The sequence below is a fragment of the Xenopus laevis genome, chromosome 9_10S (assembly GCF_017654675.1).
Source record: "Xenopus laevis strain J_2021 chromosome 9_10S, Xenopus_laevis_v10.1, whole genome shotgun sequence".
NCBI lineage: Eukaryota > Metazoa > Chordata > Amphibia > Anura > Pipidae > Xenopus > Xenopus laevis.
This window is the reverse complement of record NC_054388.1, coordinates 111,832,879-111,850,342: the sequence shown is the minus strand read 5'-3', so window position 1 is coordinate 111,850,342 and position 17,464 is coordinate 111,832,879. Positions and strand designations below refer to the sequence as shown.

At 38.0% G+C, this 17,464-nt stretch overlaps 1 protein-coding gene across 1 annotated transcript; it reads left to right on the top strand.

The window, feature by feature from the left end:
- The first annotated feature begins 9,833 nt into the window (after positions 1–9,833).
- LOC108702350 (serine protease 33) lies at positions 9,834–17,254 on the top strand. The gene is made up of 7 exons (XM_041578885.1): positions 9,834–9,913; positions 11,894–11,923; positions 13,694–13,853; positions 15,016–15,284; positions 15,604–15,743; positions 16,149–16,393; positions 16,791–17,254. Exons 1-7 carry the CDS (start codon positions 9,868–9,870, stop codon positions 16,849–16,851), a joined length of 951 nt encoding a protein of 316 aa, XP_041434819.1. The 5' UTR covers positions 9,834–9,867; the 3' UTR covers positions 16,852–17,254.
- The last annotated feature ends 210 nt before the right edge of the window (positions 17,255–17,464 follow it).

Genomic DNA, 17,464 nt, shown 5'->3' with positions numbered 1-17,464 from the left:
TAAAAGGTCCCATACCTGTAATCGGGTTGCTTGGTTGTGCATTAACCGAAAAACAAAAATGCTCTAATATGAATAATACAGTGGAATATGAATAGAAGAGGGACTAAACTGATGCTACTAATATTAGCTTACAAATAATAGTAATACAAACAAATTTTTAGGTCATTGACCCACAATTGACATCCAGGAAGAGTAGGATGGAAATAGTTAAAATAAAACTATAATAACTTAAAATAAATATTACAGATAAATTCAAAAGTTGCTTATAATTGGAAAGTTTAATAATGTTTAGCAATGGGGGTCTAATGTATCAAATAAAAGGATTAATTTACATTTTAAACATAATAAAGATATTTTAGTAATGATTTTTTAAAAGCACGGTTAATTAATATACATTCTTTTTAAGGATAGCTGTATTATGACTGCAATACATTAGCAAACAAATTGATCACATCTATAATTAAATTGTAACTATGAGTGGAGAAAATTATATATGAATTGAATGTCTCCTCAACAGACATTTTTTAAATTTTAACATTACCTAAAATAATATGAACTCTTAATATACTTGAATGGAATAATGATTGTTGGAATCAAATATTATGACAGATTTATATGCTTTTTATAACATAACCGGCAGTATTAACTAAATAAATTAAAAGCGTTTTTGTCAGAGAACCCCCATGACCAGCATAAGGGCTTTATATGTTTTACCTGCTGCGCAATAGGAAAGATAGCGCGCACACAAACACAAGCGCGTCTCTAGCCTCACAAGCGCGTCTGAGGACAAGTCATGTGCGCGCGTGCTCCTGTAAACTACGCGAGACTATTCATCTGTACTGGGAGGGGGAGAGGAGAAGGAGCGGTGACGTAAAATACAAGGAGACGCCCCTATGCCCGTGGCATAGAGGCGTTGCTGAATACATTTGATTGACAGCGCAGAAGATTAAATGGGAATATCTCGGGAACTACAAAGAATAGCAGCAAATGAAAATGATCGCCAGTTTCCTGTACAGGCAATGGATTCAAGGAACAAATGTAAGGGTAAGGGTGACAGGTCCGCTTTAATATAATTTACACCAAGGCAAAGCTGGGGGACGCATGAGCCTTACTATGACCTTATTCCATTGCTATTGGTACTGTGCTGGCCCTTGTAGGACTGATGAAATTATGATGGTGAAGACCCTTCGTGGAACCACCCATTCCAAGACAGTTACTAGCCCATGGCCCACTCATCCCGGGTTCCTATCCTGGCCAGTAAAATTATAGGTAAAGCTATTCATGTCTACCAAGAAATACCATATTCCCAGTATATAAATGATAGAATAGGAAATCTATCAATCCTCTGACGATTTTGGAAGTTATGAACAGAGTAAATAGTAATAAAGACTTTGAAAGGTGGATCGCATACTTAAAAAACAAAACAGATCGATATTTGAAGGTCTGGTCCATCTGGGAACTCAGAGATCTGTCTGCCTAAACACTGACTGAGCCTAATAGTAATGGGCGTAACTATAGAGGAAGCAGACCCTGCGGTTGCAGGGGGGCCCAGGAATGTAGGGGGCCCAGTGAGACCCTAATTAATTAGCAATTTTAATATATCTTGGTAAAATAGGCCAACTTATAAATATTTTGAGGCCCTAAATTGAATTTGATATGGGGCCCAGTAACAACTAGTTATTCCACTGGTTAGATCATAGAAAAATGGAGATATCAGGCTGACACATTGTTACTAACAACTACTATATTTTCTTTTCTTTGCTCTTCTTTCCCTCCCTCAACCTACCCTTCCCCCACCCCACCCATCAACCCAGTTCAAACTCTCTCTCTTTGTACACTGTGCAATTTTTTCCCTGCAAATTACGATTTCTATACTGGATCCCTACTGTAAGAAAATGATAATGCTGTCAAATGTATATGCGTTTGAATTGCATCTCAATAAAAATATAAGTTAAAAAAAAAAAATGATAGAATATTGAGGCAGATTCTGCTAGCAAGGAACTCGGTCTTTCCTGTGAGAGGAAGACTCCAGAAGGGAGCAGGAAGCTGACCAGGACTTTGGCAATAAAGTACAGAATTTATTCTACAACCGAACATAGGGCAATCAAATTGTTTCCCTTGAAGACTCCTAGCTGATATGGATAGCCATGTGTGCAGTGTGATCAACAGTTAAGTTAGTGTCAGAATTTGTGGTTCATGGCTTTATGTCATTAAATTCCTGTTCTCTGACCTAGATGCCTGGAAACCAATGATAATTAAATCCTCCTCATGTGCCACTCACATTCCAGGATTGAAATATCATAATACAAAATGATACTAACCATGTCACTTTATGGCAATCAAGTTATGACAAATAACCTCAAAATGATTTTCTGCAAAGTGACACATTTATGTCCAGTACCCAACGTATGACATTATTCCTTATCCTTAACAAAGTATTAGGGGGATAAGCTAAATATACTGTATGTTTCAATGAGTTTTGCAGAGAAAAACGAATGGATAGTGAAAAAAATCGTTAAGTGGTTTAAAAAATGTCGCCCAGTTTGAAAAACTGTCACTCGAAAAAAACCCGTTCCGTTTCCCCCCCCGCAAATTTTTGTCATAAATTATTAATATCCAGAGTTTCTCAATGGAAACAGTCTTATAGATGAGGAAAGCAGAATGTCTACATTTAGCTCATGTTCCTTATTATATCCCACCACATCACTACTTCATAACAGCCAGTTGGACCTCCTAGTGCTGAATACTATTGGATGTTAAGCTAGGGATTGCTTAAAGGGAACTCTCTCCTGTTGACCATCTCATTCTGTGAAGGAACCTTCTCACTGTTCATGCACAGAGTGGTTCTTTGGACTATTGGCTTTAGGAGCTGCTAACTTGTAGACTGCCATCAGTAGCCTCTGTATTGGTTTAGGGAACTGTGCTGTTCAATGTGCTCTCTATATCAGTTATGAAATGAAACCTACTTGCCACAATAGTCTTAGTAGTGAGAGTGCTATAGTAGTGAGGCAACCCAGTTTTGGCAGGTGAACACCAAGAGTAAACTCTCTAGAAACCCCTTAAAAGAAAGGAAGTTGAAGTCTTCCAGAGCCTGGATGGGAAGGTTCCAGTGAAGAGTATCCCCTGATGCAGGAGGCCTCAGAAGTTCAGGCTACATGCAGTATAAGCTCTCTAGGAGTGCAAGGGAGTGGACTATATTTTAATAAGCTGCTTTGCCTCCACCAAGGATTGTGAGCTTGAGAGAAGCCTGGCTGAGTAATCCACCAGCTCAAGGGGGCTCATTTATTAAGTTTGCCCAGTGCAGAATGATTCGCACAGTGAACATATATTCCCTGTGCTTGGTTATATTTATAAAGTTGGATTAGAGTGGTCTATTTAATGTGCAAACAGAAATGCAATTTTTTTGCGCACTGTGAATGTCCATAAGGGCTTTTTAAATATGGCAAAATAGCAAATATTTATATGAACACTCTACGTTTGAGCTACTTTAGTGCTACTTTGTTCCTGCGTTTGAGCTACTTTTGACTTTGGTGGCAGAGAAAATTGCAAAACAGTTTTCACAAGTTGCGAATTTAACTACTGTCAACAAAAATGCCATATGCAACCACAAAAAAAAACCACATACACTGACACATCAGTGTCTATCCATTCTGCTAATGCAAAACTCAACGTCTGCCAATTAAGGTGGAAAGTTTTGGAGGTGATACCTAAACCCATGAGGGGAGGGGACCAGAACAAACTGTTGTTACAGAGGGAGGCGCAATGGATTAGGCGCCTAGAGAGTGTTAACCCCAAAGGAAAGAATGAAGTACTTAAACTGACTTGTTTCTTATAGAATAAGACATAAAGATTTAAATTATATCCTCCATTTTTAGGAGATTTTGATAGAAAGCTAGATGCTTGATCCTGATTGGATGGGTCCAATGCCACAGGAGATTAGTCCAGCTTAGTTAAGCATAATGCTTAGTTGAATACTGGTTCAATATTAAAGCTATATTGTATAATAATAGCACCCTAATTATGGGTAATTAGCACCCTAATTATATTAGTAATCACCTAATAAGTAACACCCAATGTTTCAGTATATGCCATTGAATAATGCAATATTCTTTTAACACATGTTAGGCCGCTGAGCAGTAACCTGGAGTTACGAATGAATATGGACTATGGACTCTTTTGTACTTGCTATGAAACCTTATTTTATATATATATATATGTTTTTTCGAAAGTTTGCTTTTATGAATTTTTGATATATTTTTAATGTACTTTAAATGAACTTATATGGCAAAAAGATCCCTTTTCACATACACACGTTGTAATAAGTGGCACATCTAGTATCAGTAATTTATATTCTAGTAGATCCAGTAGATGGACAAAAGAATTTTTTACTGCTTTATACGTCTCACGTAATGATAAAGAATGGTTTCACAGGCAATGTAACTTTTTAACTGTTTTACCACTTTAAGCCTAACACCCAGAATGCATTGGGCTCACAGACCAAAGGTCAATTGTAGGCTTTCTTAGTAACACATTGTAGGCTTTTTTTCACACTTGATAAAGGGCAAAGCTGAAACAAATCGTGTGGAACCAATAAAGAATTAACTACTGTCAACACTATTTTCGCTCACTATTTTCGCTCACAAAGTACTGCATTAATCCTGAATACAGAGTGGCACATTTACTAAGCTTGAGTGAAGGATTCGAATATAAAAAACGTATAATTTCGAAGTATTTTGTGGGGTACTTTGACCATCGAATAGGCTACTACGACCTTCGACTTCGATTCGAACGATTTGAACTAAAAATCGTTCCACTATTTGACCATTCGATAGTAAAAGTACTGTCTCTTTAAAAAAACTTTGACTACACACTTCGGCAGTTAAAAACCTACCGAGCTACAATGTTAGCCTATGGGAACCTTCCCCATCACTTTTCTAAGCTTTTTGTGATCGAAGAAAAATTGCTCGAACGATCGATTAACATCGTTTGAATCGTTTGATTCAAAGGATTTTATCTTTCGATCAAATGATTTCTACGTTGTTCGATCGAAGTATTTGCGCTAAATCCTTCGAACTCGATATTCTGATTCGAAGGATTTAACTTTGAGGGTCGAATGCGAGGGTTAATTAACGCTCGATATTCGACCCTTGATAAATGTGCCCCAGAATCTATCTATTCTTACTTTATGCCAGTATCCAACAGATGCCTGGCAGCGCCGCAAACATATAACTTGAGTTTGTCACTTTTGTATCAGAATTCCAGGGATGGCTGGTTGATAATAAAGTGAAATACACACCATCGGGGGAATGTAATAAAAGTCGGTAACAGAAAAACTAATCGCAATGCAAAAAGTTATGCCTTTGCGCGAACTTATTTTGCTTTGCGTGAATTTAATATAGCTTTTGTGAACCCGGAAACCGTTTAGCGACCACTTCCGACAGTGAAAGACCGTTTGCTAGTTTTATAGTTTGCGCCAACGCGCAGTCAATGTCATAAAACTTCTTACTGAAAAAGTCGTTATGTTTGCTCCAAAAGATTACGACACCTTCCAGCACTTCTTAAAAGTGCAAAATTAAAATTGCAATGCAATAACAGTTTAAGGAACAATATTACATTGCGAGATGTGGATTTTTAGTCTTATTGGTGCGAATTGTTTTGCTCTTTGCGACTTTAATTACATTCCCCTCCATGTGTTCTAGATCCTGCCCTGGATGCCTGGAAACCAAATACTTCCTTCTGCGGGTGGAACGCTGACAATCTTATGAATGATAATTATGCCCTTCCCATGTGCCACTAATAGAAACTATAATATAAAATGACACATACAACAACACGTCAGTTAAGAAAACAGTCTTAAATATGATTTTCAACATTAAAATCCAGTACCCAAATGATTACATTTTTTTCTGTTCCTTAATAATTTAACTTTAATAATTATTATATGCGACTGTCACCCATGAACTGACACCCAGTTTATATGGTCAGTCATCCTAGCAGCAGGCCCTACTACAATCCATGGGATCATAGACTCACCCTATAGTAAGTAGGTTACTGGTGAAATGAAGGAATGTTGACCTGGAACATAGGGGTAAATTTACTAAGTGGTGAAAATTTGCCAGTGACGGTTTCACAGCCATTGCAACACTTCGCCAGTCGAAAATTCGCTCAGACAACGCTAGTTTACTAAAATGCAAAGTTGCGACCAGGCCGCCAAATGCTGGTGGATTTTCGCTAGCCTTATTTTGGCAATGCGAGCAAATCAAAGCAAAGGTTAACTAGCATTCAATTCTGCCTATCGCAACTTCATTACAGGTCTTCGCTCAGGCTAATTTGCATATGGCGGGAAATGATAAAGTTGAATGGACGTATATGTTGCAGCAAATACATTACATTACACAAGTCCAGGGATCCTTAAAAAAGAAAATAGAGTTATATTGCCCTACACATGAGCCCAGTGTATAGTTAATGTTCCATATGTTAGAAAATGTATGGGGGAACCCGGTTACCCCCAAAAAAAGTTAAGGTCTTTTTCAGGCTATTACTCTGCAGAAAGGAAAAGACGCCAGTGTTATTTGGACTTAGAAATTTTTTCCACTAAAAAAATATGATGTAAGTAACAGAAGATCTATGCACTCCAATGCACTTCTCCTGGTCTGAGCTGGTGAAGATAAGTCTGGCGAAAGAGGTAACGTTCAATAAAATCCACATTTTAGTGAAGTCACTTTGCCCTTTAGTAAATCTGGCCCATAGTATTTGTACCTGGATAGAGAACTGGCTAAAAGATAGACTACAAAGAGTGGTGGTAAATGGAACATTTTCTAATTGGACCAGTGTTGTTAGTGGAGTACCGCAGGGCTCTGTACTAGGTCCCTTGCTTTTCAACTTGTTTATTAATGACCTGGAGTTGGATGATCCATAATTGTGCAGAACTATAGGTTCCATGCAGGATGCTGCCATTTTGCAGAGTGACTCAATTGGAAAACTGGGCAGCAAACTGGAAAATGAGGTTCAATGTTGATAAATGCAGGTTATGCACTTTGGCAAAAATAATATAAATGCAAGTTATACACTAAATGGCAGTGTGTTGGGAGTTTCCTTAAATGAGAAGGATCTTGGGGTTTTTGTAGATAACAAGTTGTCTAATTCTGGGCAGTGTCATTCTGTGGCTACTAAAGAAAATACTGTTCTGTCCTGTAAAAAAAAAGGGCATTTTTTCACGGTTAGCACCCTAATTCAGAACCGATGCTAAGTACCCTGGTCTTGGCTCTTGCTTCAGCCTTTAGCAGCCGCCTGGTCTTAATAAGAGAGGTGTAAAGGGAGGGGTTCTGAACAAGCACAGGGGCACAACGTTAAATGCAAAGTCTTTGGGTAGAAGGTCGCGGTACAAGTCTTAGGCAGAAGAGTAGTCAGATCAAGCCGGGTCGGGGCAGGCAGAGTACAAACGGAGTCAGGCAGGCAAAGGTCAAACCCGGAGATCAATCAGAAGTGATAAAGAATAAGCAAAGTCAGATATCAGGCAGCGGTCAGGATACAGATGTCAGAATAGTCAAAAGCCAGGCAGGGTTCACAACAGGAATCAGGATCAATAATACAGATAGCACAAAGGCTCAGAAGCACCAGGAACAAATCCTATAACGGCAAAGCCCTGCAGCCCAAATGAGCCTTTTAAACATTTCAAATTTCACGCCAGCCTGCCTTTAAATCATGAAGAGGCGCACCCTAAGGGAAGATTGGTGTGGTGGGCGCCCCTGTTGAGGGGGCGGCAGGTGTCCGCTCTGTCCCCCCACTAGACCACCACGGTGAGTTGTTACAGGCATTAACTCAAGGGATGAAACATAATTATGTCTCTTTATAGGTCCCTGGTGAGGCCTCATCTGGAGTATGGGGGCAGTTTTGGACTCCAGTCCTTAAGAGGGATATAAATGAGCTGGAGAGAGTGCAGAGACTAAGTGCAACTAAACTGGTTAGAGGGAGGGAAGAGTTAAATTATGAGGGGAGACTGACAAGGTTGAAGTTGTTTTTGTAATGGAATCTACCTCAGGTCTTCAAGATGGCGTCCAAGATGGCGACCATCTGCCTCACCACATGGCTCCTGCTGGGCACAGGTCTATGACCTCACCTTCTTCCCACTCCAGGATTGGTCGTCGGCGACGGAACGGACGCCGGCGTCAGAATCGGGCGCCGGCGTCGAGACGTCAGCGTGAGGACGCTGGCGTCTGCGTCTGACGCAAGCGCGTCAAAATTTGGCGCCAACCCAGAGACTATTTAAACGTACTTCCCCTTCCAGTCCTTGCCCAACTATAGGTTCCTGCTACAGAGTTCCTGGGTGTTATTGATTCTTGTGTACCGATTCCTGCCTGTTCTTCGATTCTGCTTGTCTTCTGCCTGGTCTGACCTATTTGCCTGTATTTTGACGATTCTTTGGATAAACCCTCTTGTACCTCAAACCTGGTCTGGTCTCCTCTTTGGTCTACACTATTACTGTGCCTTCGGGCCCGTTACAGTTTTCTCTGGAAAAAAGGCACTTGTGAGGGGACATGATTAGACTTTACAAGTACATTAGAGGACATTATAGACAAATAGCAGGGGACCTTTTTACCCATAAAGAGAATCACCAGAGGCCTCCCCTTCAGACTAGAAGAAAAGAAGTTTCATTTAAAGGAACAGAGTAGGGGGTTCATCACAGTGAGGACAGTGAGGTTGGGGAATGCACTGCCAGTGGATGTGATGCTAATTCTGTTAATGCCTTTAAGAGGGGCTTGGATGATTTCTTAATTATGTAACTATATGTAACTATTTTTCATTAATGTCAAACTCAAATAAATGCTTATTGGAATGGAATAGGGTCATACACCTTGCCAAAGACTCTGCCTCCATAACCTGCCACAACACTATCTCTCCAAACTTATCTCCTTGCATTCAGTGACCCTACTCTTTATCCTTATCCTTCAGACAGAGTCATTTGGCCAGATTAAATTCAGTGAGAAAAAAGGTTTATCACGTGAAAACTCATGGGTGAAATTTAATTTGAGATGCAATTCAATTCAGAAAGACTTATCTCACTGTTCATCATGTAGTCTATGGGGAAAAAAATGGAACTGTGTTAGGAAAAAACGTTTTCTCCTCAAATTGAATCTCGTTCATGAGTTTTCACATGATAAACCATGAGATAACTTTTTATCACTAGCCCATTATCTCTCACCACACATTCAAGGCTTTATTAGATCTTGCAACTTTCTCCAAATCGTTTGACATTGACACAATCTCTAAAACTTAATTTATCTAGAGAAGTTTTCCCTCTTCTAGTTTAACAACCCTCCCTGATGCCACCTGCAAAGTACAATTCTTCAAGATAGTCTTGATTTTTTTCAACACCTTCAAAAACTATACAGTTATGTCAAATGGCGAATTGCCAACAGAATAGCTAAGTTGACATTTTGTATTCTACCAATTGATGGCCAAAATGGTACCCAGAAAATTTTTACATGAAATCTGAGCAAAACCTTAAGATTGCAGATATTTCCAGCAGTGCAATGAATGAGAATTGGTCACAACCGGTAATATTTTGTACATAGTGGTTTGGGAGTAATCATTAAGAGATTGGTTAAAAAAATGGATCTTCTCCAAAATGCTAACATCAAAATTAAATATTCTAAAATCCTTAGCTTAATCACAAAGGGAAGGAGACAATAATTATATTAGTCATTATGAAAACTGGGTCATTAGGAAGTGGTTTATATCTCAATGTTTTGAAGAGCTGAAATTTAAGCGATATGGTAACCACCTTCCACAATATGAAACAGATATAAACCGACTGAGCAGATAATAAAAGACAATATATTTAGTGGCGCAGGAGAAGGAAGAAGCATGAACTCATTCCCTTTGTTAAGCGCTGTGCTCTTGCTAAGCCTAGGTAAGTGTACATAAGATAAAGATATGAGACCTGCTGCATATATGAACTATGTATACTGCTATCACCAATATACTTGTAATTTGTTTTTCAAATTTGCAAACCAATAAATAATCTACAAGATGGGGAGTTCTGGGAAAGCACAGAAGAAAGATCATATCAATTATAACAGCAACATGAATGACTGAAAATTAATTTATATATATATGTGTGTGTAAAATATAACAGTGCTCAATGTGATGTTTTCTGTATAACAATCCATATATATTATTTCATGTATCATCCAATTGGTCAGCATGGCTTCTGCTCCCTTGGTTTGATTTACATCCAACTCTATGGGGCAGATTCACTAAAGAACGAAGTGTCTAACGCTAGAGTCAATTCGCCAGCTATACCATCCGCAGGGACATTGCCTATTCATTAACAGGCGCAGGCATCAATTCGCTAGCGAAAGAGACCGTCACTAGCGTTCATTGGCACTCTGTCGCCAGGCGACTTTTAGTTCTGGTGAAAGGTCATTACTCCACAAATTCAGCAAAGTGCAAATTTTACCTCTTTCGCCAGATTTGACTTCGCTACCTCAGACCAGACGAAGTGCTTAAAGAAGCTAGATCTTCCTCATCTGTCACTTACATCATATTCTGTGTGCCAAAAATGCATCAAAGTTCCAAAACGCTGGCGACTTTTCCTTTTTTGAAGCAGGATTGGCTGCAAAAGTCCTAACAAACTTTTTTTTCGGTAACTGGTTTTCTCAGACATTTTATAACATATGGAACATTCATTTTACAGTGGGCTCATGTATAGGTCATTGTAGAAATGATCTTGTCTTTATTAAGGTTCCCTGGACATGTGTAATAAAAAGTCCTAACTTCAAGCATTTGCACCAACATTTATAGCGAAGACGTCCATACAACTTTAAATTACCCGCCCTATGCTAATTGACCTAGGGACAAACGAACGCTAGTGCATATTTGCTGAGAAAGATTCGCTGAGAAAGGTCGCACTGGCAAATTAGTGCTAGCGAAAAGTCGCCAGTGTTCGGTGCCCAGGATGAAACTCTGCATATTAGTGAATTGCTGTAGTTGTAGCAGATTTGCGCCTGGCGAATTGGTGCTGGATTGGAGCTGTCGAAGCTGACACTGGCCGAAAAGTTGCCCATTAGTGAATCTACCCCTATGTCACTTGAGGCCATTGACTATCCCCTGATGAGGAAGGTGCTTCTTGAGGGTTGAAGGATAATATCTGAGGAATGTCCACCGATGCATTCTATGTCTGTACCTAACCACGATTCCTGTTGTTCTGGTCTTCACTGCTAATCAGAGACCTTACAAGATAAACACCAGACTCATATGTACAGGTCTTCAGTAAGAATCCAAACAGTCTGGCGACTAAAAAGCTGGTACATCCAAGGCTGGAGTTCCAGTTTATATACTTTTCTCCAAAACTCATATAGGACTGTAGCTCTGCAGTCATAGAAAGGTGGCTGGAGTCTGTTATTGGTAATTAAATGGTACAGGTATAGGGTCTAAATGGTTTCATTTAAATAATTTTACCAGTTTTTAAATTGATATTGTTATTTCCTGTAAGAACCTGAGAAATATTAGTATTGTACTTTAGATCCCTGATAAGGCTTCAACTTGAGTATGGGGGGGCAAGGATATCAATGGGCTAGAGAGAGTGCAGAGACGTGCAACTAAACTGGTAAAAGAGGTGGTATTTTCACTTTGAGAAGCACAAATTGTTCTTCATTTTTGGGGCTGGAAGACTATCTGCTTGGCCATTTTATGATGCCAGATTCCTTTAATGCCCTTAAGGGTCTCTTGGGTGTCTTTTTTTGTTCAGGCAAAATATGCAGAGCTATGTATTTGTTTTTATGTATGTGTTTATATGTATGTACATATGTGTGTGTATGGGTATATCTGTGTATGTATTTTCACTTGTATTTCATAGTAACTTATTTTGGTGTATTTGTATCTTCTTTAGGAACCATTGGGTTTGCTGAAGCTAAGGATAGTAAGTATTGCAGCCAGTTGATTTTATTTTTCAAATATGACTTTTATGCCTCAACATTGATTGATTTGCTGTTCCTTTTTATGTTGAATGTTGTCGGATACTTTGTATACATGGTCAGCTATGCATGTGGTCTTCTTGTATCCTACAAACTGCTTAGGACTGGGTGTAAAACGGCCAGCACATTTCTATATGTAACTAAAGAGATATGACCACAGATATAGTACGGGACCTGTTATCAGGACCTGGGGATTTCTGGATGAAGGATCTTTCCATAATTTAGATCTTCACACCTTTAGTCTACTAGAAAATCACGTAAACATTAAATAAACCCAATGGGCTGGTTTTGCTTCCAATAAGGATTAATTACTGTATATCTTAGTTTGGATCCGTTTTATTATTACAGAGAAAAAGGAAATCATTTGTAAAAATGTGGATTATTTGGATAAAATGGAGTCTATGAGAGACTTCCTTTCCGTAAGTCGGAGCTTTCTGGATAATGGGTTTCCATATAACGGATCCCATGCCTGTATTTACACACTTGTATTGTGCATGCATTAGATCTTATTCATCACATTTTTATTATCTATAGAGGAAAGGAAAAATTGGTGAAATGTGAAATACTGTCTTTTTATTTTATACCAACAAAATACCTAATATATAAATTAAACCTCTAAAAAACAACCCAAAAGTTGCAACTTACAGAATGTTTTCATCAAGGTATCTCTTGAGTAGAAAGAAACATTATTTATAGTTATATATTTCTGGCATCTCATGAATCTCCAAAAATATGTGACTTCTCGAAGAATTTACAGAAAACAAATACAGACTGTACAATTGTATATGTAATGCCATTGTATGGAATATTGTTGGTCACACAAACCCTTATTAATTAGAAAATATAGTTTATAAATCATCCAGAATACGTATTTATATAAAAATGTACCAAAAAATGTATGTTTTCTTTGTTTGAAAAAAATTTTGTCACGATTGATAATATATGGCAACAAAAAATCTTTGGAAAGTACATTTTTAAAGCCTTTAAAAGTGTAATATCTTTTTACACCGAAAAATGCTAAAAAAAAATGCTAAATGCAATTCCATGGTAAAATCTAAAGTTTTGAAAATCAACTCAACAATGGCATTTTATTGAATCTTAACAATCAACATGTTCTTGGTTATAATGAAAAATCATCCTAAATATAAATCCTTGATGTGGTCGATAAATACCGTAAAACCCCCTACTTCATAAAATAAGGATAGTGTCTAAAATTTTCTACCACTTATTTCATTGTTTGGTCCAGATTCAATTAAATGAGAAAGACTTCGCTCTTAATTCAGTTCCAAATGTTCACATCATTTTCATGTGATAAACCGTGAGATAAGTTTTTCTCATGGAACTGGATCTGGTCCATATTATAGGCCTGAATCATATTGATGAGAACAACTTACAGTGTATACAGTCTTTTGAGAATAAATATGCATTTTATACAAAACCGCCAAACCTCAAATCATTCATTAAAATTATTTTTCTACAAAATTGACAAACGGAAGTAATTCTGTGATAAAAACGTAGATAATTGTATGGGTTTTTGGAAAATGGTTTTGGAAGGTAATAAAACAACACACAGTGTTGCCATCCCTTGAGCTTTCTTTGATAGTGATATGGTCAGCAATGGTGGCTTAGGCCAGTACTAACTGTAAAAATTCAAGATTTACACTAAAATTGAGAATCTGAACACTGGCATTATATCAAATTTTCTTCTGCTGCAGCCTGTGGAAAATATATTTCCAGTCGCATTGCAGGAGGGCAGGAAGCAATTCAAGGCAGACACCCATGGCAGGTGTTTTTGTGGAGTCCTGGTTCATTCCGATGTGGCGGCACTCTCATCAGCCCCAGCTTGGTTGTGTCTGCAGCTCAGTGCTTAAAGGGGTAAGTATTTCAGTATTTCTGAAGAGGAGGAGCTGGCCTAGAGGTTGTGATCAGCCTATGATGTGGGATCTCATGCTAAAGACCTTGGTTTGATTCCCTGTAACAACTCCTTTTGAGCCTGGACACTTAGGGGGTTATTTATTAAAATTCGAACATTACTTTTTCCTAAAAACCACTCCGACCAAATCCGCACAGACGTTTTGCACCTATTTAACCATAAATTTTTATGAACATTTCTTATGTGGGGAATACAATACCACAAAATCAATATTTTATTAAACCCAGCACAGATCAGAATATCTTCAAAATGTCAAAAGGACATATGGCATTGACGTCTACATAAACTCTGCAGGTTTGAGTTGGAGTACTTTTTTATTTGGACTTTTCACACCGGACTTTTAATAAATCTTGAAAATTTCAAGTATTTTTTTCTTCGAAAAAAATGTGTTTTTTTCCTTTATAAGTAAGACCAGAAAAAAAAACAGACTTTAATAAATAACCCTTAATCCTGATTTTTTTTGGTCAGTACCACCCCAAACCTCATCCACTTTTTGGTAATCCTGGCCCTTTTTGTTGGCCATAGTTTAGCCACATAGAAAGCAACAATATGTATCAATAGGGTGGGATTTTGTTTATGCATTTGTTTATGCGACAGTTCGGGGCCGATTCACTAACTTGGAGTGAAGGATTCGAAGGTAAAAAACTTCGAATTTCGAAGTTTTTTTTGGGCTACTTCGACCATCGAATGGGCTACTTCGACCTTCGACTACGACTTCGAAATGAACTATTCAAAGTAAAAATCGTTTGACTATTCGACCATTCGATAGTCCAAGTACTGTCTCTTTAAAAAAAAACTTCGACCCCCTAGTTCGGCAGATAAAAGCTACCGAAGGTCCCCATAGGCTTGGCTAACTTTTTTTGATCGAAGGATATTCCTTCGATCGTTGGATTAAAATCCTTAGAATCGTTCGATTCGAAGGATTTTATCGTTCAATCGAAGGAATTATCCTTCGATCGTTCGATCGAACTATCTGCGCTAAATCCTTCGACTTTAAATATCGAGGGTTAATTAACCCTTGATATTCGACCCATAGTGAATCGGCCCCTTACTGTATTTATCAGGTTTTTTTTCTGCAACATGTCTGTCTTCCTCTTTTAATAGGTTGGCTCCATCTTCCCTTAGCGTTATTCTGGGGGCGCACAACTTAAGTACATACAACTCTGAGGAGATTTCTATTCCAGTGAAAAGCATTATTATACATCCTAATTACACTGAAACAACTCTTTACGGTGACATTGGCCTAGTAGAGCTGACACAGAACGTGTCCTTCACTAAATACATCATGCCAGTTTGTCTACCTTCAGCTTCCATTTCATTTTCCCCTGGCACAAATTGTTGGGTGACTGGCTGGGGAGCCATGGAGTTTAACAGTAAGTTTATTCTTTCTTCATTTCTCATTAGTGTGCAGAAGATCTTTCATAATTGCTTGTTTCTATTGTTTATTCTAGTCCAATGTATAAGCATTCTGTACATTTTCTGAACTACATTTTTTTTATTTGTTTGGTACGTTGCAAGGATTGTGCATGTTAATCTGAGAGTAAGTAGCCACATCCCAGTGGGACCAACCTGTCTTTATAAATTGTATTTTCCATTTTTTTCATCAACTTGTATTGTAATTCACCGTATGGTCTCTATTCAACAATAAGGTCTATTTTCTAACCTATAAAATACCATTCTCCCCTCTTTCAGATAGCAAATCATTATCGAGCACTTTGCGAGAAGCAGCAGTGCGGTTGCTAAGTGACAATCAGTGCAATTCTCTTGTAAAAGTGAAGGTTAATGACACGATATGTACAATGGACACCAGTGGTGAAAAAAGACCCTGTCAGGTACATGATATTACCCTGAAGTAACAGACAAGTATATGCTAGTATTAAATCTACTGAGTCTCATAATGATAATTCCTTGCAACACCTGGTTGGGGGTGGGGCACTGGTTGGGGTTGGGTGACCGGCAGTCCGCGGGGCAGCCAGGCTTCTAATACAACCCTGCCTGAACACAGAAGTTCTTCTGATGGTTCTCTGATTAAAGCCAAGCCGAGAATCATCCAGTGCTGTTGTATGACTAGATCTTGTTGTACAGAAACGTCCATCTGACCAACTATCTTGTGTAGCTTAGCCAAATGATTACATTTACTCCAGTAAAATATGATATAAAGTGCATCTCATACTCAAATTTTACCAATCAAATGTATCTTCATGCATCAAAACATCTGCATTATTTTCATCCCTTAGAATGACACAGGAGGGCCCCTTGTTTGTTCAGCGAACAATGTTTGGTACTTGGTCGGAGTGGTGAGCAATGATAATTGTGGAGATAAGAGCATCCCCAGTGTTTATACATATGTGCCTGCCTATAGGGACTGGATTGCGACTAATATCTCTACCAGTGTCTCTAGTGGCTCAGCAAGAATAGGATTCATATCTGGATTGGCACTCAAGGACTTGAGCTTGATCTCCTTCATCCATTCACTATGCTGGTAAGACAAAAGCTTTTCCCAATGTATTCTCATTTAATTAGCAGTTACTAATGATCACCATATTTCCCAAATTTAATCTCTTTCAATAAGATGGTTGGTATTTTGTTATAACTATATGTCATAAAAAAGTCATTATTGAATTACAAAACACCACCAAGAAGATCTGTGTCCTTCAGCCACAGTTATTTTAGATCTACCCAACTGATAATTCTAGACATATATATGTCATACCACATACGAAGGGCCCTGACTATAAGGAGGAATATGTATCTATTGATTTATAAAGTGCTGCCTTTCTGTTAAGTGTTGTACATTGGTTACAATACCAGTAACATCATTGATACCTCAGTGCCTTCTAGTATAACCTACATCTCTTATCTCCCCATTTTTTTTACAGTGTGACATTGGGTGATCTTTGCTTTGTCCTTACCATTAGCTCCGCTTTTTGGTTGAGGTAGAGACATTTGGAGTTGGCTGTGGGAAGTCATACAACGCTGGATCTTCCACCCTCCCGAATAACCATGAAGGATGGTTTAAAGAATGATTTCATGGAGTTTAACTAAAATTATTTAACTTTTGTTATACGTTGATTCATATTTATAATGCAGCAAACATATTTAATGCTTTAGAAGAATATTGATGCGCAGATATATCATTTTAATATTAAAGAAGTGCTTGCCATTCAGCTTTCCTTCTTCCAACATCATTGCAAAATTCATAGATGGAACAAATATGAACAATTCATTTCTTTTCCCACTCCTTTTTGCTTTCAGGTTTGTAATATTCTTGTCTATTTTAATTAATTAACATTATTGCAAAATATTAGGATTATATTATGATCAATAAACATCTGTACAGTGATGCGGTTCTTGTCTATAATTTAAAAGATTTGCAAAATAAGGAAATGAGAACAGTTTTTTATCTTATCCTTTTTAAGGTTTTAGTCCTTTAACCCAAGCGTGGTTTCATTAATTTAAGTTGTAAGTGTGTATTATACTTACAGTGTAATTACACCATTTGGGTAAATTACCAAAAATAATATTAATCGACTGTATAACTTAATAAGTTTAT